Source organism: Strix aluco, chromosome 5, assembly GCF_031877795.1.
Source record: "Strix aluco isolate bStrAlu1 chromosome 5, bStrAlu1.hap1, whole genome shotgun sequence".
Taxonomy (NCBI): Eukaryota; Metazoa; Chordata; class Aves; order Strigiformes; family Strigidae; genus Strix; species Strix aluco.
In genome coordinates this window covers 31421849-31449203 of record NC_133935.1, presented here as the reverse complement: position 1 = coordinate 31449203, position 27355 = coordinate 31421849, and the positions used below count along the sequence as shown (strand labels likewise).

Here is a 27355-nt window from a genome sequence, read left to right as displayed (position 1 = left end):
TGATAAGTTGGTACTGGGACTGAAAATGAAATGGAGAGACTCTTCTGGTACCAGGGGAGGAAATATCAGTATTATGGAGTCGTTAATAATAAATTCCTTCTCCTTTTCGGGTTAATGTTAGCATTCCCTGCCTTGCTTTGCTATAAATATTTATGATTACACAAAAGAAAAATGGGATGCTCCAAAGGGAGGGAAAGTCACAATAGCTATTTAGGATTCTCATCCTTTCTTTCATCTCCAGGAGGCTGTAGAAGGGGAAATGGAGGAGTCAAAACATATTCCCAGGTGGTAAGTTTAAAGTTGCAACCTAACATGCAGCTTAGGGCATGTGGCCAGCACGGCAACAGAATCCTCCCCATCTTCTCAATCCTCTCATTGGCAAAAACTGCACAAACCTGTTTTGTGGAGAGAAGAGATATATGGACCAGTCTTCCCGTAACTCACACCAGTCTGGTTTATAGACTTCCATCATCTTCCGGATGCGAAAGCACAGGCTCTGGAGGGATGCAGCAGAAGCAAGTGCCACTGGTTACCTTCCCACTTGCCTGAGAGAGGCACTCTTCCTTTCACATCTGACCCCAAAACACCGCTACCTGCAGTTTGCCAGGTTCACTACCCACCTTCCTTTAAGCCCCCAAACGAGGAAATGGACTCAAAGAGCAACAAGCCACTGAAAAGGAGGTAGGAGCTGCTTTGCCAGGGCCTGTTTACCTCTTAGCACCTGGTCTCCTCCCCACATCATCACAACTAAAACTGCTGGTGTCCTTTCTAGAGCAGAATGTTGTCCATGATACCTTCTCAGAGCTGTTGCTGTGGCCCTGTTACATGAGGAGTGTGCTTCCTCGCCACCTCAGCTAAATAAGAGGCCAGGACAGGAAGGCCTTCTCTTGGCAGTTGATCTTGGAAATGATTTAATTTCATACAGCATATATGTCTGTTCAATTTTGATCTGCTCACAGACTGGGCATTGTGGTCTCCCAGGCTGGCACTGCAAAACTCACTTGCCTTGTCTCGTGTCTGTGTTTCCCACTCTGATCTGCTGATGTTCCTCATGCAAAGCTCTTGCTGCTCACACAGCCTGACCTTTCCTGTAGAAATCACTGGCTGCATTGCTCTGAAATAACAGCCCCCATATGACCATGCACATGCCTCACATGTGCCTTCCTCCCACCATCCACCTGTACAACTGCCTTGCAGACAGCCTGACAATGTGGCTTGAGCTTGTCTGGGCCTAGAAGCTCTCATCTGATTGTTCAATGTTGTCCTCCAGCTGTACTTAAAGCACCTTTGCAAGGTCTCCCATCCATGGCAGGGAGACTGAAACTTGAGGATGAATTTGGGGTTTCCCACAGCACTGTGTTGTAACTCCAGGTTCCCTCCACCAAGTACTCACATAATCTATCTCTTCATCATCCTCTCCTCGTTCCTTGCGGTTGTTCATCTTTGGGAAGATCTCCTTGGCGATGCTGGGCATTTTACCATTGCAGTCTTGATGCTCACTGGCCCCGGATGCTGGTCCCAGCTTACGGGTCACTCTGTGGCCAGATGGGACTGAAGCCAACTCCAACAGGTCACAGGAGCCTTTGTTATCCAGGGAGAGTGTCCGGCGGTGATGAAGCACCCTTCCTGTCCCATTTGTCTCCCCATCTGCTGCCCTGTGCCTTTCCCCAGACAGGAGGGATTCATGCTCAGCAGAGGGAGGTTTGTGCTTCAGGCTGTGTCCCCGGGCCAGGCTGTTCCAGCTGGAGCGACGGCTCCCCCAGGCTCCACTGCGGCCCCAGGCACCATAGTGGGAACTGCGGGAGCTGGACTGTAAGAGAGTGGGATGGGGAGTCAGTGACTCTGGGCATAAGGAGGGAGCATGCGATCCTATTTCATATCACAGACTTCTCCCTGGGCCCCTAAGCCAGAGGGCTGCCATTTTTCAGCCATTGAGGAAGTAGCATGGTGGGAATTTAGCAGCAACCTCGGTAAATCTGACAATAAATTGATAATGAGCTAGCAATGGTGTTGGCTGTGATTACTTTATAGCACCATCTGTGTGCAAAGCACTTAAGGGGAAGGTAAATAATAAAGCCAAAGGCCAGGTGCCTGATATTGTTACTTACACCAGCACAGAGCAAGAATAAAGCTCTCAAAAAATCTGATTGGCAGCTTTTTACACTGCCCTGGGGTAAAGGATAACACAAGGTACAGGGTGATGGATAATCTGACACACCATCTTTGAGTATAGTCTTAGTAAAAGGAAGAAATGAGAGAAACAGACTTGTGGTTATAGTCTAGTTCAACCACATCGGCAACTTATCATGTAGTACACAACTGCCAGCTCACCCTGTTGCGAAATAACAGGGGCATGAAAACACTGAGCACCAATGCACTCCCCCAAAGCTGTGTGTGTCAGTGGGTAGAAAGCCCAGAATCTGATGTTACAACATGGACAAGTCTGAGATGCATTGGCTGGACAGCCAGTAGTGTTTGGGAAAGTGCTAAGGGGCAGCAGGACCTGCTATGGGGAGCTCCAAGTCAAGATATCTCTCTTCATTGTTACAAAAGTTTCTAGAAAAAACATCTATTCTGGGACTTGGAAGCTCTGGCATCACCCAGATACTCCTCTGCTCTTAAGGCAGGGCATAATTTTGTGTCCTGTGCTCTAGGAAAACAAGGAAAGGGCAAGAGGACAAAACATGTTTCACTCTAAGAGGGAGACTCTGTCTCCTTAATGTTCCCTCTCTCCCACCAGAAGAATATAAAAGAGCTGAATCCCACACTCAATGGAATATAGATCAATAACCTGGAAATAGACGGCAACTAAGTCCCACACACCCACTTGCTCACTCCCCTCTGGTGGGATGGGGGAGAGAATCAGAAGGGTAAAAGTGAGAAAACTCGTGGGTTGAGATAAAGACAGTTTAATAGGTAAAGCAAAAGCCGTGCACGCAAGCAAAGCAAAACAAGAAATTCATTCACTGCTTCCCATCAGCAGGCAGGCATTCAGCCATCTCCAGGAAAGCAGGGCTCCATCACATGTAACGGTTACTTGGGAAGACAAATGCCGTAACTCCAAATACCCCCTCTTCCTTCTTCTACCCCAGCTTTATATGCCAAGCATGACATCATATGGTATGGAATATCCCTGTGGTCAGTTGGGGTCAGCTGTCCCGACTGTGTCCCTCCCAACTTCTTGTGCACCCCCAGCCTACTCGCTGGTGGGGTGGTGGGAGAGGCAGAAAAGGCCTTGATGCTGTGTCAGCACTGCTCAGCAGTAACTAAAACATCCCTGTGTTATCAACACTGTTTTCAACACAAATCCAAAAGGTAGCTCCATACTAGCTACTGTGAAGAAAATTAACTCTATCCCAGGCAAAACCAGTACAATAACGTGAACCGACCTGGCTTCCTAAAGACAGGCAATGTGCTTGTGTTAGAAGCCTACAGCAGCAGTGCAATCCTCCACAGCAATCCCCAGATGATGGCAGAAAGACAGAAGAGTGCTTGGATGTCAAAAGAAGGGTGCAACACACATTTCTACTCACTCACTCACTCACTCACTCACTCACTCACTCACTCACTCACCAAGGACCGCTGGTCATAGGTTATTCTCCCCAGGGACATCACACTGCTCTTCCGGGACCCAACAGCAACAAGGATCTGGTCAGGCTGCAGGGAGTTGCATGAAGAGTTGGTGACCCCCCCAGCAGCCACTGGTAGGTTGGAAGAAGGCAAGGATGGGTCCAAGTGTCCATTAGGTGTCACAGGAATTGCACACAGCTTGGGATCTACATGGAAAGATGCAGAAAGAAAAGAAGATGGTGGGTTCCCCACTATGCAGTGACTCTTTCAATGCCTAAGCTGTTTAGCATGTTAGTAGCAGCTAACAGAATACTAGTTGTTTAGCATCAATCAACACTGATTCCTTCTGATTTAGGGTGTTGTGACAAAAGCAGTGCAATCTGGGAAGACTTTGAATTATTTTCCTCAGTCCCCAAAACTGATGGCAGCTCTCTTTGGGGCCAGAGAGACAAGCAGAGTGCGGTCAGGCAGACTCAGGCTGACAGGCAGAGCAAGAAGTCAAACCCTGGCACCAAGGGGAGGAGAGTGTGCTTCTGCATGCCAGGAACAGACACCTGCATCTTCAGGTCGGAACAAATACCTCTGTCTGTCAGACTGGCTATTTAAAGCAGTTAGGCTGAGACACTGAGGAAGAGACTAAGATGGGGGGAGACCCACAGCCATCCATGTATTGGGGTCACCTTTAAATTACTGAAATCATAGTATTTATCTCAGTCTGTCTTATTACATTGGGCCTCTTCAAATGACTGATCATTCACCCTGAAGATCCAGGACACCTTTGAGAGGTATGTTAGGTGCTGTGGATGACCATCAGCATTTGTTGAGATGGATGGAGAGAATGGGTTACTGGATTTTAATGCCTGAAAGGACTGGAACAATCATTTTTGTTTACCCATTGCATAACAAAGATCACATATCATCACCTGCATGCAGTGTTGTCACAGCCATGAATGCACCAACAGACTCCCTAACCTCTTCCCCATCTGCCCTCCTAGGGGTTTGATTGCCTACATTCAAACTCTGATATGGTACAGCCATGCAACCCAGGATCAGACTGCTGTGAAAACAGCTAAGTTGCAGGAAAGAGCTGTGACAAGCCAATACTGCTCCTTGCTGTGGGAGCTGCATTTAAGCTCAGACCTGTGCCTGTGGTCCTTGTCTGGGTTATGCTGTGAGTATGCTTGTGCCTGTCCTTACACCTTGCTGATCCTGATCTTGTCTTGCTGACTGGACTTCTTGGCTTGACCTCAGACCTACCTCATCACTGTGGACATTGGCTGAACCTGGCTAGTGTCAGCGGACCTGCTCTGCTCACCTTGTGTGAGTACTGTGTCTTTGCCAGTGTGGTCCCCGCCCTCCTGCCTGGCTGTCCTCCCCCCTTAGCTCCTTGCAATCCATTGGGAGCAAGCTACTCTTGCTGCTCTCTGCCACCAAGTTCTTTCTGAAGTATAATACTTCCTGTAGAAAGACTTGCAGTCTTCAAGGAAAGACTTCGAGGGGTGGAGACCCTACCTGGTAGTTTGTAGGCAGACTGTTCCAACAGTTAATTATCTTTCCTTAAAAATATGTGTCTTTTTTAAGTCTGAATTTTTCTAGCTTCAGCTTCCAACCTTTACAATCTCATTATGCTTTTCTCTGCTCAATTAAAGAGCCATCTACCAACAGAAATCTCTCCTTATGGTCGGCACTTACAGAGTGTGTGATCAAGTCAGTTCTCTGGTTTCTCTAAGCTTCATTAGCCTCGTGCTATGAGGCAAGACTTCCAGATTTGTCTGAGTTCTTTTTAATGTGTTGGTATCCCCTATCCAAATGTGGGTCCTAGATTTGGACACAGTGTTCCTGAAATGGTGCCCCTGAAGCTAAGCAGAGACAGTCTCAGTTCTTGGTCCTAGTTGCTGTTCTGTAGGTCATTGAAGAACTGCTCCCCTTAGCTATCACATTCCTCAGGATGCCAACAAAGCTCTATTTTTCCACAGATAATGCCACAAACTAGCATAAAGTTCAAAATGAAAACAAGTAAGTTCTTGGAGATGGGAGTGAATTTTCTGCAGAATCCGCTTTCAGATTTCTCACTAAACAGCAATGGGAGCTAAGGAAATGAGGCTGTTTGAGCTACTGTACCTGAGCCTTCCTGGACCTCTTGGAACTGATCTAACTCCTCCACGTTTGATGAACTCTGATCTTCATCTGAGTATGACCGGTTGGCATCACCCTGGAACACACAAATTTAGAAGCTGTGAACTCATACACAGAAAAGACCGTTTGTCCTTATCTTTCATTGCTGGAATAACTGTAAAATCCTCCTTGGCAGTCAGGCATCAGTGTGATCACGGGAAAGAGTCTCATGTGACCTGGGATGGCTGACATACTGTGTTCTTGCTTTTGGAGGGGCAAAGGACTCATGATAGTAGGGTAGGATCTGCACAGGATGGAAATTGTGAACTCCCTTCCAGAGGGTTTGTCTCTTTCCTTGCAAGGATTAGCACAGTCATTTTATTATTTTTTTTTTTTTAAATGAAGCACACTCTGAACTTAACAAGGGAAATGACAGAGGTGTGATGCTTTGGGAGTCGTCCACCCCAGTACCCTCAAAGTGTCTCAAAGGTCCCGTCTTTAGCACCTTTTTTCCTCCTCCTGATGAGGCCTTGGTGGCAACTCACCTCAGCCTGGAACCCCTCCACGAGAATGGCCACCAGCAGATTGAAGAGCACGTAATTGCCGAATGTCATGAGAGCCACAAAGTAGAGGGATGCCCATGGTGAGGTGGAGGCCATGCCATTATAAAGCACGACATTCCAGTCCTCCTGGGTTAGGATCTGCAACCAGGAGTAGAGGCCACATAAACATGAAGGAAAAATGTGAAGGGGATTCTCAGAAAAGGACAGTGAAAGGATACACATCAGGCCTCTTAACTTCCCCATAACCACACACCCACTGCTCATTGTCACTGTCTAGCTGTGGTACTGTCCTGATAACATTAGCTGAGCAAGAAGAAATTAGAGCAACCATGAGGGCAGTCATGTACTGAGGTCATGGTGTTAAACATGGGAGTTGCCACAATAGAAGTGACCTTTGCAAACTGTCTCCTAGGAAGGAAGGAGTGCCCCTGCCTGAGAGATACACCAGCCGATTGGTTATAACATGAAATTGTTCTTTCTCCAAACATCACATGGTAGAGCCTTTTGTACAGCCTTTTGTGCTGTCAGGAGCAAGCATGACACTCTGCAATGAGTAAAAGCACCTCCTGATCCTCTTCACTTTGCCCTGACCCGTAGAGAGCAAAGTGGGCTCACCTGAAAGACGGTGACGATGGCCCACAGCAGGGAGTCAAAATTCTTCCGGTCAGGAACTGTATCTCCTGTGTCTGTCCTGAGGCTGAACTTGCAACCAAAGATATGCATTCCCAGGATGCTGTTGGGACAAGAAGAGGAGATGGTGTCAAATATAAATATCTTTGCCACAACAATGAGCTCATCTCTTTTTCTCCCAACATTTTCATGTAACACCACAGGAGCAAGGGGTAGAACAACACAGTCAGACCACTGGGACCTATCCTTGAAGAAGGAGCTGTGTATTGCACCCCTGTAGTTCACCAAAACCCCTTGCTTTCCATCTGTACCCCCTCAGAGCTCACGTATTCCCTCCAACCTGTCCTTCAGATCTACTCGCTCCATTGTTCTTATTTGGTCTCATTTTTCTTAGTCTCCCTACCACTGCATCTATGTAGATGCACTGACAAACTTTCTTGGTTGCTTCCTGCTGCCCTTCTGCCAGAGTCAGCCTCCAGACTGAACTGGTCCTGCAGCCAGTGTTGATTATCAAGAGATTTCACCTATCCTGCAATGGGACATTATGTTCAATGTGCGCATTTGGTGGCAGTATTTCTCCAGCCCATCCAGGCCAAATCTTCAGCTGCTGAACCCAATTTAGAGCAGCAGTAACCTCAGCCCTTATGAACAAACAAACATTTCTCAGTGCTGCCTAAGCCTAAAGCAATGGGCAAGATGAGTCATATGGTCGTGCTCTGAAGCTGCTGTCCATGTCAGCCATGCAGTGCTTCTCCAAAACACTGTGAGGCAACTCACTGCCTCCTCACCTGAATATAAAGATGAAGAGCATGAGGAGCATGCAGAAAGTGGCTACGTTGTCCATAGTCTTCATCAGCACCACAAGCTGGCGGCGCAGTGCGGGCATGAAACGCACCAGCTTCAGCACCCGCAGGAGACGGAAAGTCCTCAGCACAGAGAGGCCCCCATCCGACTGGCCAATGATCTCCCAGATGCTAAGGCCCAGAGAGGCACAGGGAGCAGGAGGGACAAAATGAAAGACAAGTGAATGAACAGGAGAGAGAGAGCAATAATAATGCTAATCCAAGTTTTCACCTCTGCATTGGCAGCAAGTATGAAGGGCTCAGAGAGAAAATCTGATTGAGCAAGACATAATTAGAAGTATATACTATAGGCTTATACTTATGTGTAGAAAGCTACATTTCTCTCTTAAGAACATGAACATGGTATGTTGCAGGAATGAGGAAAGGACTGCAGCATTAAATTCCAGCAAGACAAGTTCTTCTATCACACATTAAACCTTTGTAGCATGCTTAAGTTGTGCATTTTAAAAATATTTCCCAGCTAATATTTGTTGTGGATTTACAAGGCAAATGCAATTGCCTCCATTCTACAGAGGAGAGAACTGAAGGGCAGAAATGCTATGTGGCTTGCCTAGGGTCACCAAGTGATGGGAAAAGACATCTTGGTCTCCCAGTCCTTGGCCTTGTGCATCAGCTCAGCTCCTCCTAGTATAGCTGCTAAATCCTTTTTGAAAAGGCACATGAAAACATGTAAGCTCTGTGGTACTCTTTTTAATGTGTATTTCAGTTGATCCCCAAGGCCCTTGTCACCTGATGATGACGATGATACTGTCAAAGATGTTGTAGGGGTTGCGGAGGTAATCAAAGAGACCAAAAGCAGCAAGTTTCAGGATCATCTCCAGGGCAAACATGCTCGTAAAGACAACGTTGCTGATCTCCAAGATGTTGGTCAACTCCTCTGGCTGGAGAGAAGGCAAATTCAGAAAGTCAGAACTGAAAGAGCCCTGAAATTATGGGAAATAAAGTGCCACCATTCCCAAGGGACAGGCTTTGTAGGGAGCTGCAAATCTCCCATGGGTGAGATTAGAGCAGAGCTGGATAGAGCCACTTGCACTCCAGTTCCTTTGCACATTTACTACCTTCATCATCGATTATGTCCCTACCAAATGCTTTTACTAGATATGATCAGGAGCCCCACAGCCATTCGCACAGCTAAAATTGACCAAGTGTCTCCCACATCCCACTCCATATCCTCGTCCCCTGGCTAAAGGCTGCTTTACTTTGTGCAAAGAACTTGAGTATTTTTTTGAAGCAGGAAAAAAGTGACTGATCTTTGGTCAACCTCTTTCTTCAAGGATTTCTTTCTCTGAGGTTTCCACAGGTAGCTGGCACAAGTTTTTGCTGAAATTCTGAAAACATTTGAATGATAGAAAACAGCTCCTCATCTTCCTCTAAACCTCACTGCACTTCTCTGCCCTTTTCCCCTTCCCCGCTTTCTTCTTTCCCACTCCGCACCAAATCCTTTGTATGCATTAGTTTTCCAGTCTTTTCTCATGCCTCTATCCTCAGAGTGGTCTTAAGAATTACCCAAGCGAATATCAGACTAGATAAATAAGACAACAGTGAGGAGGGGCAAACTGCTAACACCTATCTGTAAGGGACAGGAAGAGCAGGACAGGGTGAGGAAAAGAGGAAAATGGACAGCAAGAGGAGAAAGGCAGATGCACATGGTGAAAACCTCCAGGGATGACACAAGATGACTGTGTTGAAAGAAAAAAAAAAAAGACAAAAAAGGCAATCTGACCCTGCCTCAGGCATTTTTTCTGTTGAATCTCTGACACATCTTTCAGCCCCTCTGATACAGCCTTCTCCAGCAGAGACCGATGTGTTTGTGCATATGAGAGAAAGTGTTTTAATGATTTCTTCAGTGGAACAAGTCTGAGCAAATTAAATTACTCCTCCTTTTGTTTTCTGAATTAATTACTTTTTCTTCAGTGTGTGCAGCCTTGGAAACTTCTCTGACAAGGTCAGGAAAGGGCCTAGACCATGTCCTCAGGAATGATGATGCTTCAGAGAGAGTCAGAGGCTGCACTGATGTCATTGATGAGGGATGCCATCCCCTATGAAATGGAGGCATTCACACAGTGAATTCAGGATGGACTCATCTGCTCAGAGCACCTCTCACCCAGGGACTAGGACTGCCCCAGGCCAAACAGCAAGGGCTGAGGTCTTGAGCAAGGTCAGATGCATGAGGGGCAACACATGCACAAGCCTGCCCATGTTTGCACATATTCAGGTACACACATACCCATACAAGCCCAGGGAGACTACCACGGCAATGGCAAGGCACAAAATGTTCCCAAAGTGAGAGAAAAACTTCCTCCCAGTATAATAGGTTGCATCTTGGGGCCAGGCTAGACAACCCATGGCCTTCAGACCACATGAGACTGCTAGGGCAATTCACCTGGCTGTAGCATGCTGCTGGTCATCACCTTCAGGTGGGGACCTGCTCCAGATGAAGGTGTGCCACCTTCCCAAGCAGAGGGACAAGGCACAGCAGCTCCAAGGCACTTCTTCAGGGCTCCTCTGGCCCAGATTTCCAAGTTTACCTTGAGGCAGGTATGTCAGACCTCAGACAAAGTTACATATTTGATGTTTAACCTACTGCGACACTGAGCCCAGCTTCAAGCCTTCAAGGTGAGTCTGACCCAGGCTCTGTGGTAGCAGGCAGTACTGCTCTCACTGTTTGGTTACTCATGCTGAAAAGGTGGCTGAAGACTCCCCTCTTCCTTCACATATAAAGATCTGAGATATGTCTGGCCACCAGGCCACTCTTTTAAGCATCACATAAAATGGATGGGAACAAGAAAACTGCAAAAGCCTGTTGTTCAGGACAAGGCAGGACAGGCACTCCTGGCACTGCAGAAACAAAAAAGTGAGTTCCTGCAGGTCAGAGCCAATATTTTTACCATGAACTCAGTATTAGTGCCCACTAGGAAGAGGAGTCACTGTCTCTCTCTGAGGACTGCAAAATTGTTGTTTTTCTGAAGGGCAGCCTTTGTGTTGGCTGTGCCTGTTACTCATTCAGCTGGTAGAAGGAGAAGTGAGGGAGGAATGCAGTTCTGGGTCTGATCCTTCCCCTGAAGCTGGGAGCTGCTTTAACCCCCACTCTGAGACCCCTGGGGGGCCAGATCCTTCCAAGTGAGCAAATGGACTGGAAATTGCTCCTCACATCTGTGGCTTCCCATGCCCTTTGTTAATTTCTTGCACTCCTCATTGCAGCTTTTTACTGAAATACTCCATTTCTTTAAAATCAAAAAAAAGGGGAGATGGCTCAATTTCCATCTGTAATTACATTTGAATAACAAAACCACCCTGAAAATGAGGGGGGAAAGAGAGGAGATAAGAAAAAAGAGAGAGAGAGAGAAAGAACGAGCAAGTGCACATGGGAAGGGAGAGATGAAGATCACTTCACGGAGAGCCAGGCAGTAATGACACTTGCTGGGAACATGAGGTCCATATGCTAAACAGAGATGCCAATTTCAGCCTGAATCAAATGATTATGTCAGTGAGAATGAGCAATGTAAAAAAGCGACAGGCTGTGATGGTGGATTATCCTCCTCTCTGCTGTCCACATGTTCTCTCTTGTGCTGTCCTAGGGAGCAATTGATGTTTGAAAAGCCATGCTTGCATCTCACTTGTGGAAAAGGTCACCTGTTCCCCTGTCTCTCCTTCCTTCCCTGACATCTGTTTCTCTAGTCAAGCTTTCACCTGTTAATCTTTTTCTAATGGGCCATCAATCAGCCCCAGCAAAGCATCTTTCCTAGAGAGAGGGGCAGGAAAGACTGGGCAGGGAAAGGAAGGAGAGATGGGCAGAGAGAAAGGCATCAAAAGAGGAATCAAGAAACAAAGCTGGAAAAAAAATAAACTCACTGGCACCCACAAGAAGTAGAGAAGGAGAGATTTTTAAAAATGGAGTAGGAAAGAAGTAAAGGCTGGGGAAGGAAGAGCAATACAAAAGGAATGAACTCAGAAAAAAAGAAGAAAAAAAGAGAGAGGAGCCAGCTGATGAGGCATACTCACTGGCTAAAGGCAGTTCCTGCTTTGCAGCCATTTCTGGAGGTACAGATAATTTGGCAGAGTGCAAAGAGCCATCAGCTGGCAGCCGGGGCTGCAGGGTGGGGGCCACCAGGGACTGTGTCCTGTGTGGGGATACCCTCGCACCTAGGGCAGTGTGGCCATGAGTGACAGTGGATAAGGCTGGGGCTGGGACTCTCTCTGGCCAGGGAAGTGTGAACTTGATGAAGGGGGCAAGTGAACAGGGAAGAAGTGGTTCCCTCCTCTTCTTCCTACCAACACGTGGGATCCCCAACACAACCAATGTGTCACCTCACAGCTGTGAGAACTCCCCAGGCTCCCACAGACAGCACTCAGGCATTTATCATCAAAACTATTAGCAAGGCTTCCTCCTCCCAGGCCACTCAGGTTTACATAGAAACTGTAAATTGAAGTGTCCACAAGGAAAGGCCTGAATTCAAGGCTATTTTAGTCCAAGCAAAACCAGGGAACACCAGGAATCTCCCCACAAGAAATCTGCTCACATTGCCAAGCCATGGTTTACCCATCACACTAGGAGAGAAACTTGAACAAAACTGTGGGAGCTGAGTATTGGGGTGAGGAGGGTGGCTTGAAGAGGAGAGAGATCCAAGGGGGCAAAACACACCCAGAGCCAGTGTTTTAACCACTCTGTGATTCACCTACTCTGTGTATAGATCTCTTGCCAAATCCAAACCCATGAAACTACCTAATTCATATCTTCATGGCACAAAGTCCTTCATCCCTAACAATGTAGATCAAATACTGAGAGTGAAATGTGTGATTCAGATCTACCTCAGAGTTCCTACCCAGTGATCAGAAACTAGAACTGTGGCAACAGAGGGCAGCGGCTCAGCTTTTTTCCCCCTTTTCAGTTAATTACTAACATTGGAGTTCTTATGTCAGATTAGACTAAAAATGTAGTTAGTCCATTATCTGACAGCAGCCAGAAACTCCTGCACTATAGGAAAGGTTAAGAATACACAGACCACCATGAAGCCCCTGCAGGAGAAGCTTCTCCTAACCAGGAGTAAATTTGCAACTGTCTAGAAACAGAAGACTAACTGATGTGATTTATGCAGACCAGCCCTACCAAATAGTACCTGCCTGTCACTGCCTCTGAGAACATGAGAGAGAAATATTCCATACAGAGGTCTCTCCAGCCCGTCCATTTTTTTCACCATTTCAATGTCATTTGACAATAATCAGAAGAGTCATAGAAATCAGTCATGGAACATACCAACTGGCTTTTACTTACTCTAATCACCACCCCACAACCAATGCAGATTTTCATGATGTTTTGTTATACCCTAGTTTTACAAGACTGAAGTAATGTGGTTTCATCTAACACCCCAGGGAGACTGTTCCATCATTTACTAAATGTCAGTATGATGAGCTGAATGTTTCTGTCAAGCAGCAAATAGTAAAAAGGGAAGCAATAACTGTAAATTATGAACTTGTGGATGCAATAAATGCTGGTATAAAGGGAAATCACACAGGCTAAAGGATATGAAGGTACTGATCCACAGGGCTGGTCTAGTTAGGAAACGAGGGATCGTCTCCAGATCCACACAAGCAGAACTCATAAAGTATTGATCTGATATATGAAGGAATACTCTAAGTAGATACTGGAGAAGATAAACCAAGTTACTCAGCAATTCCCTTCGGCTACTAATGGCAAAGAAGCTTGAGTTCAACAGGTCATTCAAGAAATACCTGAGAAAGGCAGCCTGGGACATTCAGCTGGGACCATTCTCATGTTGAATAAGGGACAAAAGCGAGCAGCACCAGATCCTCTGTGAATATTTTAAAAAGTAAGCCTCTTAAGAGGATCCTTCTGGACAGCCACAAGCATCTAATATCTTGATTTTCTACACAGGATTTTAAAAATAGGTACTTCCAAGTAGAAGCAGATCTGGAGAACTGCAAAAACTATTTCAAGCAGGCCAAATCTTGAAATTATGGATTTTGGCTTGTGCAGTGTCCCAGAAATATCTGAAGGCCTAAAACTGAGGATATTACATGGTATAATGCACACTAATGGATTTGAATAAACTTATCTATTTACAAGTGAAAACTTGTGATAAGCTTAAGGATCAAAAATGACTCATAGCAGTGCAGTTTGTCCCAAAATGAGTTGATTTCCCTCACAAGAAATATATAAGTAGATGGGAAGCTGTCTTGGCCACATAAACAGGACAGGACAGGACAAGGGACTGGATGGATAAGTTAAACAAAGCCAAATTCCAAGGTGATTTGGATCCAAGTAAAGTGGTTTGAGTTGCTGAGGTCAAGTCTCCTGGCACAACAACACTGTGAATATTAAACCCCTGAATTGTAACAAACAGATAATATTAACTCATGTTTTTCTTTCTGTTGGTTAAGGCTCAGGAATCAAAGGCAAGACTCGCACATGGGCTCTGTCCCCCAGGTCCCTCTGTGTCTAAGCCTGAACCTTGTGCCTGGCTCCTGCAGTCTCTCTCACCCCTTAACCTGATGGGTGGTGGTTGCTTTGGTCAGCAGGCCAGCTCACCTGTGTATAGTCCATAAACAATGAAGCAGCGAGGAGCTGACTGATGTGCCGTGAGCTACTCCCAGTACTGCTCAAACCTGTGACACCTTCACACGTCCTCTTGCCCAGCCAGATACGTCCCCAGAGAGTGGCTGGGATTGTGATCTCCCATGCACCAGAAAATAAAAGCTTGAGAGGTCTCTGTATGCATTAGCTCTATGTCAGGAGACATTCATATGATGAAGCAGCTGAAGCAACAGAAGCTACTTCAGTCATAGGATGCCACCACCCTGCAAATCACAGATCTCTGGGCAGAGGGGTTTTGCTGGATATTGTTCTGTGAAAATTTGTGTTTCTGGGAGGAAAAATAACAGGAAAAGAGAAAGGAAGGAGAAAAAACGAGGCAATGAAGCACCAGTCTCTCAGACTGTATCATGTACTGATAGCATGACTTAAGGAAAAATGAAGAGAGCAAAGGGAAGTGCAAATGCCTGTGTGTTTTCAAGTTAACTGCTGACTGAAAAGAACCTGGAATTCATGGTATGGTCTGAATATTTTTTATTTTTTAATCTTGTGCCAGGGAAACAGAATTCAGTATACATATTTTAAATAAACAGACTGCACCACATTTTTCAGTTATGATCAATTTGTCTGACATCTCTTTCTAGTAGAAACAGCATGCAAGGTCATAAGCTTTTCCTAGCTACTTATGGATAAAAAGCGATAGCATAAATTTAAGGATGCATCATTGATAACCTGCTACTAGAAACCCCAAGGCTGCAGGCAGATCCCACTCTGCTGTGAGCTGTACAAACACAGCAGAGGCAGCCTAGAAGGGCTTACATCTGCACTCACAATAGCTAGAACATGAGAGTGAATTCTCTACCTCCAGCTCAAATATTCTTCTGATAAACTCTTAATTCATGCTGTCTCCAATAAACGGAAATGAACAATGGGTCTCCCTGCTTGATGCTCTCATCTTTGAAACATCAGTGGGCAGTTTTCGTATTGTCCTGGGCTTCAACCCTTACTCATCTCTCTGCTACGTGATAAATACATTGCTCTTTTTTATCTATTTTCATGAGTCAACCCCTCCAGCCTCTTCTTCATTCTCCTCTCCTCTGAGCTCCTGCCAGTATTTTTCTGGTACTGAGGCATCCAGTGCAGTTTTAATTCTGGGATCAAATTAAGGTTTCTCATCCTTGTATCAGCAAGTAGCTGAGCTTTGAAAAATGGTCTAATGCTTGGTATGTGGGTGGGATCCAGACATCTGAGGCTTTAAATACTGGCTCAGACACTGTGTTGCCTCAACAGGGAATTTAAGATACCCTGGGTGTCAAGACCTCCATCCTGATGCAGCACAGGACAAAGCTGAGTGCCTTGCTTGAACCAGACTCACTGCTTGTCTCTTTGCTGCTTGAGACCATGTTCAGGATTAGACTTCACCTTGTCTCCAAAGCTTCCACGTATTCAGCATCTCAGTAGTGGAGTGAACTCTTGTTTTTGTGATCTGAAGTGAATCCCGGTCACGTTCAGACTGGTGGCATAGATCTGAGACATGGATGTACAGCATGGACTCCTTTAACGTAAAGTGCAACAGAGCTACCAGCCAGCAATGCAGATGTAAGGTCACGGGCATGCTTAACACCCTCTGAAGCTGGCTCTGCACATCACAAAGTAGACACAGCCTGTTTCCCAGCTATAAAATGAGGGCACACAATCCTTCTCCATCTTGCAACTCTGTCATTAGGATAAAGTGCACTGCTGACTCAGAGCTGCCTGCAAACTATTGGCATGAAAATCAAACCTGTGCCCACACCTGCTGTCTATGTCTGACCTATCTATCACTTCTTGCTGTCAGGTCAAAGGAAAGGCTCAAGCCATCTGAGTCCCCAAAATGACTGGAGATGGGAGGTGGTGCCTATCCTAGCCTTCTGGTATAGATAGACTGTGCTCAGGCATCTCTTAATTAAGCTGGAAAGGCTAGCAAGCTGATGGATTTGAATTGAGATGCTGGTGGAGTGCCTGTGACATCCCCAGAGGGCACATTAAATTAAGTGAATAGACTAAGGATTCAGTAAGCTAATGAAGAGAGAAATGAGAGAGAGAGAGATGAGGAAGATGGAAGAGACGAGGGTGAAGGAAACAGAAGCAGATGGAAAGAGAAGACAGGGTAAAAAAGAAAAACAGAGGGATAAAAGTGAGCAGGGAGGAGGAAAAGAAAGGGATTGAAGAGAGCTGAGAGGAAAATACATGGAGACAGCTAAGTGATTAAGTGCAGGGGTAAGAAAGAAAAGACCCTGCAAGATCCTGAGGTTTTCTCCAAAGCCATGCTGGGACCATCTGTGCTGTGGTCTGGGGTCCCAATTTCTCAATCTCTGACACCACCAAGTTGCATTAGCTGCTTAGCAAGGCTATAACCCCAAGCAGGGCTCACCAGTTCCCGCTGCCCACTCTGTGCCCTGAGAAGACTTACCTGCTCATGATGCTCGATGCCCATGCTGATAGTGTTTACTAGAATTGCAATCATGATCCCACGGTTGAAGTACTTGCTGTCGACAATCCCTCGAAGCTTGACCCTCACTTCTCGCCACATGTCACTGCAGAGCTTCAGCCGTCCGCCGCCTTCCACCTCCTCCTCCTCCTTCTCCAGTGCCGAGGCACCCTGGTCCTCTCTGCTGCCCTCTCCCTCCTGTTCGCTGGCTCCTCCATCCTGGTCTGAGTCAGCGTTATCCAGGACAGAGAGCCTTTGGGATACTTCATGCTCCCCTCTATGGCATCGGGGGCAGTTGGTGGGATCAGAGGTTGTTGTCACAGCAATGGGCTGGACCAAGCCCTGAGGAGGGCAGTCAAGAGAGTTATGCTGCTGGCAAAGCCCTGGGGAGAGAAATGATCACATTTACAAGAGAATGCTTTGAGAAAGACATCACAACTGGGCATCTCTTTGGCTTTTGGGTATTTAGACAGGGTAACTGGGCTTTTTAGCTGAAAGGATGACTAAACACTGGTATATCATCTCAAGAGCAGCAATAAAAGTCATTGCTGTTGGGGGCTTTACACTGACTGGCTAGAAGGCATGGTACTGTTCAGCTGTCAGTGATTAGGCTCAATGGGGGGTTCATGTCCACGGAGGAAGAACTGTTTTGTCTGATGCAAGAATCACAGCTTGAGACTCAGCAGCTTGAGTTAGCGGGAACTGAGGGAAAAATGATCACGAGGGCTGCTTTTGGCCTGAACTGCTGCAAGTGGGGTCAAAGAACCCACATGCCGAGCTGGACTCTGTAAATTAGGGAAGCTTTATTAGCAAAGCATCTCAAGAATCCAGGAAATGATAGTCCATGCACTCTGAATCAGAATGGATCTCCCGACTTCAGTGAGAAAACTAAGTTTGTGTTCCTTGATCCTCCAGTTGGGCCTGGAAGATCAAATGAACACCGGGGGAATGAAGCAATTAAATCATTAATACAGTGCATGAAGCCTGAAGAATTTTTTCTCCCAGCAAGTAAAGAAAATGAAAGACTGAGTATGCAAGACCAGCTGAAGGAAAATCCACCTTTTTGCTCGTTAATGGGAGCATAACTTAGGAAAGACATTGGTAGGCAGTTAATATTAACTCTATAAAACCATTTTTACAGTCACTTTTCAGGCCAGGAATGCAATTTAAATAGTATCTTGTGTCTAATTTTATACAACAGCAGCATGTGCTCCCATCAACAGAAATTGTTGCCATTGCCCTTGCATATCAAACTGACTTCTTCAGTATTGCTCCTTTGGTTCAGAAGACACCCTATTGCAATTCTATTCCCTTTGCCTCTCTCTTGAGGTCCCACATCAACTCAGTTTGAGAGAAGAGCTCTGGGGGACCTGCTGTGTCACCGAGTCCAATCCTTAGTCCCACTCCATCATATCCCTTTAATAGTTCTCTCTCCCCAGCTGCTATCATCACCCTGCTATACCAGACCTGAAACCCTTTACAAGCTTCAGCCAGTGCCTTCAATGTTATCCCATTATGGTCTCTGGGTTTCAGATCTGGGTTTCCCACATTCCCTGCTGGTCACCCCTGTTTCATTCCTATTCTTGCTGGTCATCCCCACCTTGCTGGTCTGGTGCACTGCCCATGGCCCCATGCTCAATGGTCAATATTAATTCTAATTCTGTGTTTTGTAGGCACAGGTCCTTTGGCAAGCTGGCACATGGAGATGCTCCCAGCCACTCTCACATTTCCACTATTGGTATTTCCAGATTTACCCATGCAATCCTTACTGTAGTGCCTTTGGCTTTTCTTGTTCATGCCTAGCTTGGCATCGCTTGGCTCCACGTGGCCCTGGCGCCAGCTCTGTATGCTGTTGTACAGGCCAAGGGTGCGGCGTTTAGCTTTGCGCACGATGTGACAAACATATTGGAAGATCTCTTCATAGCAGTCTCCCGGCTCCATGTAGCTGGCAACAGTGCTGGAGGAGAGGTACCGGGCTCTCTGCTCCTGCATCAGCTGGTGCTCCCGCTGCTTGGTCTCTGAGAACTGTGTGGCGATGACCACCAGGCACAGGTTAATCATGAAGAAGGAGCCCACCTAGTCGCAAAGGAGAAGAAGGGACAGCCAATGTCAGCACAAGGAAGAACATGAGGCAGCAGGAATGTAAGAGAATAGAGGAGGTGAAAGTGACTGGAAGCAGACAGAGGAATGGGAACCGTGGAGATGGGATTTCAGAGAAAGGCAGCGCTGGCTGAGCTTGTTGTTGAGAACTCACTCGATGTCATTTCCATGCAGAAGTTAGAGCTCTGAACTGAAATTCAGGAAACACAAGCCCAGCTTTTGGCAGGCTTTAGGACCTTTAGCAAGTCACTTAGAAGTTGCCTGCAAAGGGTTTGATGAAAACTGGACTTTTTTTTTCCCCTCTCCCCTGTGTTAAAGAGAGGGTGGGAGACAGAGGACTAGTTTGGTAGTTTGGTTGCTTTCTTCTCTGCTTGCTCCTTTACTATTGGAAAAATCATGCACTGTCATTTATGGTCTTCAGTTCTTGGAGGACATGTCAGTATTCTCGGAGCATTTTATTTGTTTCTACCATTTACACCTTAATTCACCATACAGGGAGATGGCACTTTGCTGAAATGAATGAGTTCTTAAACTCAAAGACAAGTTTACAAAAACTAATGACTTTAAGAAGGACACCAAATAGTCTGGCAAAACAGAGCTTCCTTGCTCATTTTCTATTCTTCTGATACTAGACATATTATATTAGCACCTAATTTATTTGTCCTCCAAGCTAGGTAGGCTTTCCATTTTGAATACAAAACCAAACGCAACCCACTGCCCCAAATTCTTAGAAACAAACAAAAATGCCCAAGTTCTTCCTATTCTCCATACAGAAGCCAAAAAAAAAAGTCTACCAAGGCTTATTTTACACTTTTGGATGTTCCCTTTAAGCTTCCTTTGCCTCAGTTTTTCTATCTGTAAAATAGAGGAAATATTTCTTGGTGCTGAGAGATCTGGAGCTAAAAATCTCACTCTCAGTGTTACATATTATGAAATTACGGGTGGATCTCCACTAGGAGATCTATCCATTACACTTAGGATAAAACCTGGGCTTCAATATGATGAGAATTTCATACATAAAAGGGCTGGTAATCACATTCAAAATCATTCTCAAAAACTATGAAGTTTTGATTGATGCCTACTCCCTGTAGAACCATAAGTGGTGATATGACGTTGATAAAACAGAGAGTCTGACATCTGAACAAGGACCACATGTCTGTGCTGCTCTGAACCCCAGGAAGAGAGGAAGCACCAGCTCAAGATTTCCACTTCCCCTGGACAACAAGCATCCCTGCCAATGGACATCCTTGCACCATGTTCCTCCTGTATGAACCCACGCAGGACTCAGTCTCATCTCCCTGTCTCTCCTTTCCAAGCAAACAGCTCTGACACAGAGTTGGATCTAGTCCTGCCCTTATCTTCATGCATGTGTCCTCCTCCATATATCCCTTCCAGCAAAGGGGAGAGGGCAAGAAAAGGTGGCAATAACGTGACCCCCTCTCTCATGCATGGAAAAGGTGGACGTTTTTTCACCAAATACCCCAGCTTTTTTTATCTGTCCAAGCAGCCTTGCCCTCAGTGCACAGCCCTTGACATTTCCCCACCAGCTTGCCCCCTTGGTTGTCTCTTTCTCTTGCACACAAGTGCCCAGCAGCTCTGTCTGGAAGCTCAATACAGTGGCTCTCAGTATTTCAAAGGGGGGTGGTCCCTGCTAGCATCTGAATAAGCCTTTGAAACATGAAACCCTTCCCAATCAGATTCAACACAAGGACAATAAACCATCTCAAAATAAAGGGTGCTTTTTTTTCCTTCTCCTCCTCTCAGCACCCTTCAAAGCTGTTCTAATTCTGTTTCCATTCATCACTGAACCCTTCTCTTCCCTCTCCTCCTGCTCAAATTTCAGCCTATTTTCCCTTCAGCTTCTGTATGTGACCTTGAAAATTAAGACAATGCCTTGTTCAGATTCCTTTGCCTTCCCCGAAGATTTTCCCTAGTCCATGATGTCTTGCATGTTTTCACTGATGAGATTATGACTAGGAATCCAAATTCTTCTCCGATGCACTCTCCTGCCCTTTTGCCCCTCAGCACCATACAACACTCACACGGGCTTGCCCCTTCTGTTATCTCCTCCAGCTTGCCCTGAGTGAGGCAGGGCTGGAAGCTGGACACCAGCTATGCATGCATTTCTGGAACACCAATTGTGACACTGGTACTTTGCAACTTCCAACAACTCCACAAACAACAATCGATTAAGACTTGCAACACCTTCTCTCTAGGCTACAAGCAGAGGAGCTGAGGGCAACAAGATACCCTCAAGAAGGGTCACACTGTCAACCTGGGCTTGAATCTGGAGAGGGGTTCAGGTCTCACATCACCAAGCCCTGACCTCACAGGCACCATTTGCTGTGATCTACCACCAGATGACCAAAAAGGGGAGGAGTGAGAGGTCTGGATATGGCAAACAAGCCCCACTCCTTAAACCTCTTAGCTAGGAACATCAAACACAAAACAAATGATCTTGTTTAATCCTTAAGATGACAGGCAAGTCCATAAACTCTAAGGCTCTGCCAAGTTTGACACTGGCTCCCAGCTAGCAGAAGGACAGGAAGGGTCCCAGATGGCTTGTAATTGAGCGATCCATCTCAGCTAGCTGAGTGGGGAGACCAAAAGTGTCTGACATGGAGTCAGACAAAGCATCTGACAGAGGCAGAAGGAGACCATTGATTCAGAGCCCAAACACAGGAGTCCCATTCAGCCCTGAGACTAAGCTGTACTTTAATTAAGCAGACCCTTGGTCTTTTTCAGCCCAAGACAGCTGTAGACACCCATGAGCAACGTCTGCAAGGAGAAACTGCACCAGCAGCACACAGTGGATACTGCAAAAAGAGGCAACAAGTGCTTGCAGTGGGTGACTCTCTGTTGAGCGACACTGAGACACCCATCTGTCTGACAAGGAATCATGAGAGGTATGTTACCTTCCAGGAGCTAAGGTCCGAGATGTTGCAACAACTTGTCAAAAGCACAGACTACTATCCATTGCTACTCTTTCACGCATGAATGATACCGCAAGCTGAAACCTGGGCAGATTCAAGGAAGACTACAAAGCCCTGAGGGTGCAAGCAAAAAGTAATGATGCTCAAGTTATCTTTTCTCCCATTTTATCAGTTAGAGGAAAAGGTGCAGCCAGAAATAGACTTATAATGCAAATCAACTTCTGGCTTCATGACTTGTGCTGCTGTGAGGGCTTTGGCTTTTATAACAATGAGACATTCTCTGATGACTATAACCTGCTAGGGAGGGATGAGATCCACCTGCCTAGAAGAAGCAAGGAAATCTTTGGCAGCAGGCTAGCCAACTTGGTGAGGTGAGATTTAAACTGAAGGACTCTGGGGGCAGGGTCCAAAGGGGCAATGCATAGCCATTGCAACTAACTGGGAAATAAGCCAGGCCAACCAGAGCAGTGACAAATGTTCCTTAGCTGCCTCCCAGGATGTGAACCAGAAGACCAACCACCTCAAGTGTATGTATATCAATGCAAGCAGCCTGGGAAACAAACAGGAGGAACTGGAGCTCCATGCCCAGTCTGAAAGTTATGATATAGGAATAACTGAAACATGGTGGGACAATTCATGTAACTGGAGGATTGTGAGGGATGGCTATAGGCTGTTTCGTAAACATAGGCAGGGAAGAAGAAGTGGAGGAATCATGCTCTGTGGTAAGGAGAAGCTTGAATGCATAGAAGTCAACTACAGCAATTGTGGAAGCCCTATAGAATGTCTCTGGGTCAAGATCAGAGGGATTGTGTCCAAAGGGGATTATACAGTAGGCATCTGCTACCAAACTCCAAACCAAGATGATAAGGCCAACAAAGCAATATTTGGGTCACTTAACAGAACCTGGTTCCTATGGGTGACTTCAACTACCCAGACATTTGTTGGAAGAACAATACAGCAGCTCACACATCATCCATCAAGTTCCTGAAATGCGTAGAGGACTGCTTCCTCATAAAAAAGTTAGATGTGCCAACCAGAAATGAGGCACTGCTGGACTTGCTACTCACAAACCAAGAAAACCTGCTTTGTTATATCTCAGTTAGTGATGGTCTTGGCTGCAGTGATCACAATATTGTGGAGTTTGGGATCCTCCTGAGCATGCTGAAGGTTAATACTAAGACAAAGGTTTTAGATTTTAGAAGAGCAAACTTCAGCTCACCCAGAGCTTCCATGAGAAGATTCCACAGAGGATAAAGGAGCTAGCAAGTGCTTCAAGAACGCTCTCCTGCAAGCACAAAACCAGTTCATTCCCTTTAAAGGTAAGGGAAGTAGGCGGAGTGGGAAACCCCCTTGACTTAACTGCGAGCTTCTGAGTCTGCTCAAAACCAAGAGAGAAGCGTATCGGAGATGGAAAAGAGGATGAATACCCAATGAGAACTACAAGGGCATTGCCAGGGTGTGCAGAGAGGCAGTTAGATGAGCAAAAGCTCAGCTCAAATTGAAATTGGACAGAGATGTCAAAACTACAAGAAAGGGTTCTTCAGCTACATAAACAACAAGCAGAAACAGCAGGAAAATATTGGCCCACTATTAAACAGAGAGGTGAATTAATCACCAACAATGCTGATAAGGCAGAGGTTCTCAACACTTTCTTCACCTCTGTCTTTACCAGCACTGTTGAGCCCCAGGCCTTGAAAATAAAAATCCAGATTGATGCAAACACAGACCCATTGTCAGTGAAGGAAGAGTTGGTGTGCGAACTATATTACAGGAGCTTGACCCCTACAAATTGATTGGCCCTGATGTTATCCACCTGAGGGTGTTGAGAGCTGTCTGATGTCATTGTGAGGCTGTTTTCTATAATCTTTGAGAAGTTGTGGAGATGGGGATGTCCCAGAAGACTGAAAGAAGGCTAATGTCACCCCCAACTACTGGAAGTTCTTAAGAGTACCCAGGAAATTATAGGCCCATCAGTCTTCAATCCCTGGGAAAGTTATGGAACAAATCTTCCTGGGGGATATCACAAGTCAAATGAAGCACGTAATTGGGAAAAGTCAGCACGATTTCACCTTGGGAAATTCATGCTTGACAAACCTGATCACCTTCTATGACAAAGTAACCTGCTCAGCTGATGTGGGGCAAGCAGTAGACACTGTCTACCTGGATTTCTCCAAGGCTTCCGATATGGTTCCCCACAGCCTCCTCTGAGAGAAACTGATACGTTACAGTCTAGACAAGTGGTCTGTGCGGTGGGTGGGGAACTGGCTCCCAGAAGGTGGTGGTAAATAGCTCTTTTTCAAACTGGCAACTTGTCACAAGTGGGGTCCCCCAGGGACCAACATTGGGCCCAATGCTGTTTAATATCTTTGTAAGTGATTTGGATGATGGAATCAAGTGTACCTTGATGAAGTTTGATGATGATACCAAATTGAGTGGGAAGTGGACACTTCAGAAGGGAGAGACGCCCTGCAGGAAGACCTGGATAGGCTAGGAGAGTGGGCTAACAAGAACCTCATGAAGTTCAACAAGGACAAGTGTAAGGTCTCGCACCTGGGAAAACATAATCCAGGAGTGCAGCACAGACTGGGATGTACCTGGATGGAAAGCAGGTCTCTGGAAAGGCACCTGGGGATCCTGGTGGACAACAAGCTCAATATGAGCGAACAGTGTGCTGCAGCCAACAGGATGTTGGGTTGCATCAACAAGGGCATCACCAGAAGAGATAAAGAAGTGATTACCCCACTCTACTCAGCACTTGTCAGGCCACACCTGGAACACTGTGTTCTGGTTTGGTCCCTGCTATACCAAAAAGATGTGGACAGGCTGGAGAGGGTCCAGAGGAGGGCCACAAAGATGATCAAGGGACTGGGAAGCCTGTCATATGAGGAAAGGTTGAGAGAATTGGGTTTGTTCAGTCTTGAGAAGACTTAGGGGAGACCTTATCACCATGTTCCAGTATTTAAAGGGTGCCTACAAAGAAGATGGAGTATTCACTCCATCTCATATTCATTTTCCAGGTATTCACTTGGAAAAGATGAAGGGTAGTGGGTACAAGTTACTCCTGGGGAGATTACAATTGGACACAAGAGGAAAATTTTTCACAATGAGAACAATCAGCCACTGGAATAATCTCACTAAGGAGTGGTGGATTCCCCAGCATTGGCCACTTTAAGATTCAGCTAGACAGGGTGCTGGGCCATCTTGTCTAGACCATGCTTTTACCAAAAAGGTTGGGCCAGATGATCCTTGGGGTCACTTCCAACCTGGTATTCTATGATTCTATGTGTAAGCACAGAGTACTTCAAGGCGGCCACTGAGTGCTGCAATGTGGATGCCAGCCTGAGATGTCAGGAAAGCTTTCTCTAGTCCAGGAGCCACACCAGTGGCTGGAGAGGTGACAGACAGCTGGACCTCAAGCAGGAAGACCCAAATGAGACACTGACCAGAGAGGTGAAAGTAGTACTTCCTTCAGGTCACCTCCCTGATCTCTGGTGGAGGGGGAAGCTATTTGTAATTTGCTGAATACAGAAAATGCTTTTACCAGTATTTACCACTCTGAGTGCCAGGGTCAGCCTCTTCCCCTTGGGGGAGCACATCTGTGCAGGAGTCCTAACTGTGCTGAAAATATATCCAGGTGGTGGAGCCTTCCTCCTGACAGATGAGCAGTAGCAGGTAATGCCCTTAGGTAGGTGTTTGAAGATATCTCTGTGAGAGAAGGAGAAGTCATGGATGAAAGCATAGCTCTAAAGAAGAGGCTGCAGAGATCCAGCCCCAGCAGAGTGAGTTTGAGCCAAGGCTAGGATGTATGTGGGAAAGCAAAGGGTCAGGGCTTGAAGTATGACTGTCAGAGCAATCCTGCTTAGAAACCCAGCCTTTCAAACCATGGAGAAGGGGGGAAAGATAAAGGCTGGAAGGACTGTGCTTCATGAGACTTGAAGAGGGATCCTCATTTCTATAAGAAGACTCAGAGGGAAAATGAAACCAAGTGATAGCATGTTCACACTGTGATGTTGCTATGTGCTGCAAAAAATGCATTACACATGCAAAGAAGGTAACAGAAAGGCTAAATACTTTCTTGGTGTAACTCCACCAAAGGCAAAGGAAATACCCCATGTAGCGTATGTCTCCTTTGTTCTCAGCAGTCCCCAGAGTTAGTTGAGGTTCATGTGCTACTGTGTTTGTTGGAAATAAACCTACATGCCTTCTGCAAATGAGGAGGGAGTATCTGGAAATATCAATGACACTCTGCAGTAAAATCTCAGATGGAGTGTTTAATTGAGGGTTTTCGGCACCTGCAAATTCAGAGACAAAGTTTGAATCACTGGGAATCCACATGAGATGAGCCAGCACTAGAAGTATGCTCCTGCTTAGAAACCAAAAATATGCTGACAGCATTTATGTAGTTTGGAGCAGGGGGTGAGGGGCAGTTTTTGGAACTGGTCTACAGGAGATGGGCATGCCCACCCCAGTGGTTAAACACTGACTCTGCTCAGTCCTCCCTGGCTCGGGGAGAGACTGTGTCCGAGACGAGGAATAAATTCTGTGCCGAACTGCACACTGTACAAATCTGGATGTCCTGGCCATGCTGCTCAAAGTTAAAAATGCAATTAGGTACTAAATATCTATTGCATAGTGGGAGATCTGAACAAACTTTATGGGAAATAATTGTTTTCTGAACTAACAAAAAGCAACGGATGTTCAGTTTACCTTTTGGAACAGAACTGCAGGGAACTCCCCACCTCCATCCTGTGCAATCATACCTCTGCACTGTCCCTCCTTGGGACTCTCCAGCCTCAAAGTAAAAGCGGCATTCCTTAAGGTGTATTTCACCTCTGCTGCCCTGGCTTATGCTTCGGCCCACAGGGAGTAGGTCATCTTTCTGGTTTTCTCTCCTTGTCTTTCCCTTGTAATGGTAGAAGGCCAGAAGGCAGGGAGAAATCAAGGATACCACGAAGATTCAGCTTTTTTGTAAGTTCTCTGACCTGAATGGACCAGTAGAGTTTTTTTGGTGTCACTCCCCCTATGTACAGGCTGCAGAACTTCTCCCAGAAACTGGATTAAGGTTTGTTTGCTCTCAAGTCACTGCATGTCAATTTGAATTTAAGCTAGATCTTGTGCCAGCTGAGTCTGTTACTGGGTTACTGCTTCCAGAGATCCTATTTCTGGGAGGGCACGGCCACATAGGACAAGTAGTAGGTGAAGAGCAGAGTCTTAGCCAGGTCCATTCAGCAGCCATCCAAATGCATGTATGCCTTGGAAATACACACTGAGGTCCTTACTAAGTGACCTAGAACTAAACTGTGTACTGTGTACAGATTTTATACTTCTCATAATCCATCCTATGCCTTTTCCTTCTACTCTTGACTTCGGTCCCCATATGGGAAAAGTGCAAGAGTCTTCATAAAACAAAACCCTTGTTAGAAACAGGAAATTCCCTCCAAGAAAATACATTTACATGTAGGAGGCTTAAGGAATGGAAGAGGCAATGGCACCAGGTTTCTCAACTCGCTTTCCAGGCATTCGCAACAAACATTCTTACAGCAAAGCAACCTTCAAACTTC

General features: G+C 46.0%; 1 protein-coding gene across 3 annotated transcripts in view; it reads right to left on the bottom strand.

Annotated features, from left to right (window-relative positions):
* CACNA1I (calcium voltage-gated channel subunit alpha1 I) overlaps positions 1 to 27355 on the bottom strand; it is a 94388-nt gene that overhangs the window by 28134 nt on the left and 38899 nt on the right. For all 3 annotated transcript variants that reach the window (XM_074826702.1, XM_074826703.1, XM_074826704.1), the window contains exons 7-16: positions 18531 to 18837; positions 16744 to 17144; positions 8471 to 8622; positions 7667 to 7852; positions 6864 to 6981; positions 6231 to 6386; positions 5692 to 5782; positions 3574 to 3776; positions 1394 to 1810; positions 396 to 496 (exon numbers count right to left, since the gene is read on the bottom strand). In XM_074826702.1, coding sequence (XP_074682803.1) covers positions 396 to 496; positions 1394 to 1810; positions 3574 to 3776; positions 5692 to 5782; positions 6231 to 6386; positions 6864 to 6981; positions 7667 to 7852; positions 8471 to 8622; positions 16744 to 17144; positions 18531 to 18837 — 2132 coding nt within the window. The remainder of the gene's footprint in view (positions 1 to 395; positions 497 to 1393; positions 1811 to 3573; positions 3777 to 5691; positions 5783 to 6230; positions 6387 to 6863; positions 6982 to 7666; positions 7853 to 8470; positions 8623 to 16743; positions 17145 to 18530; positions 18838 to 27355) is intronic.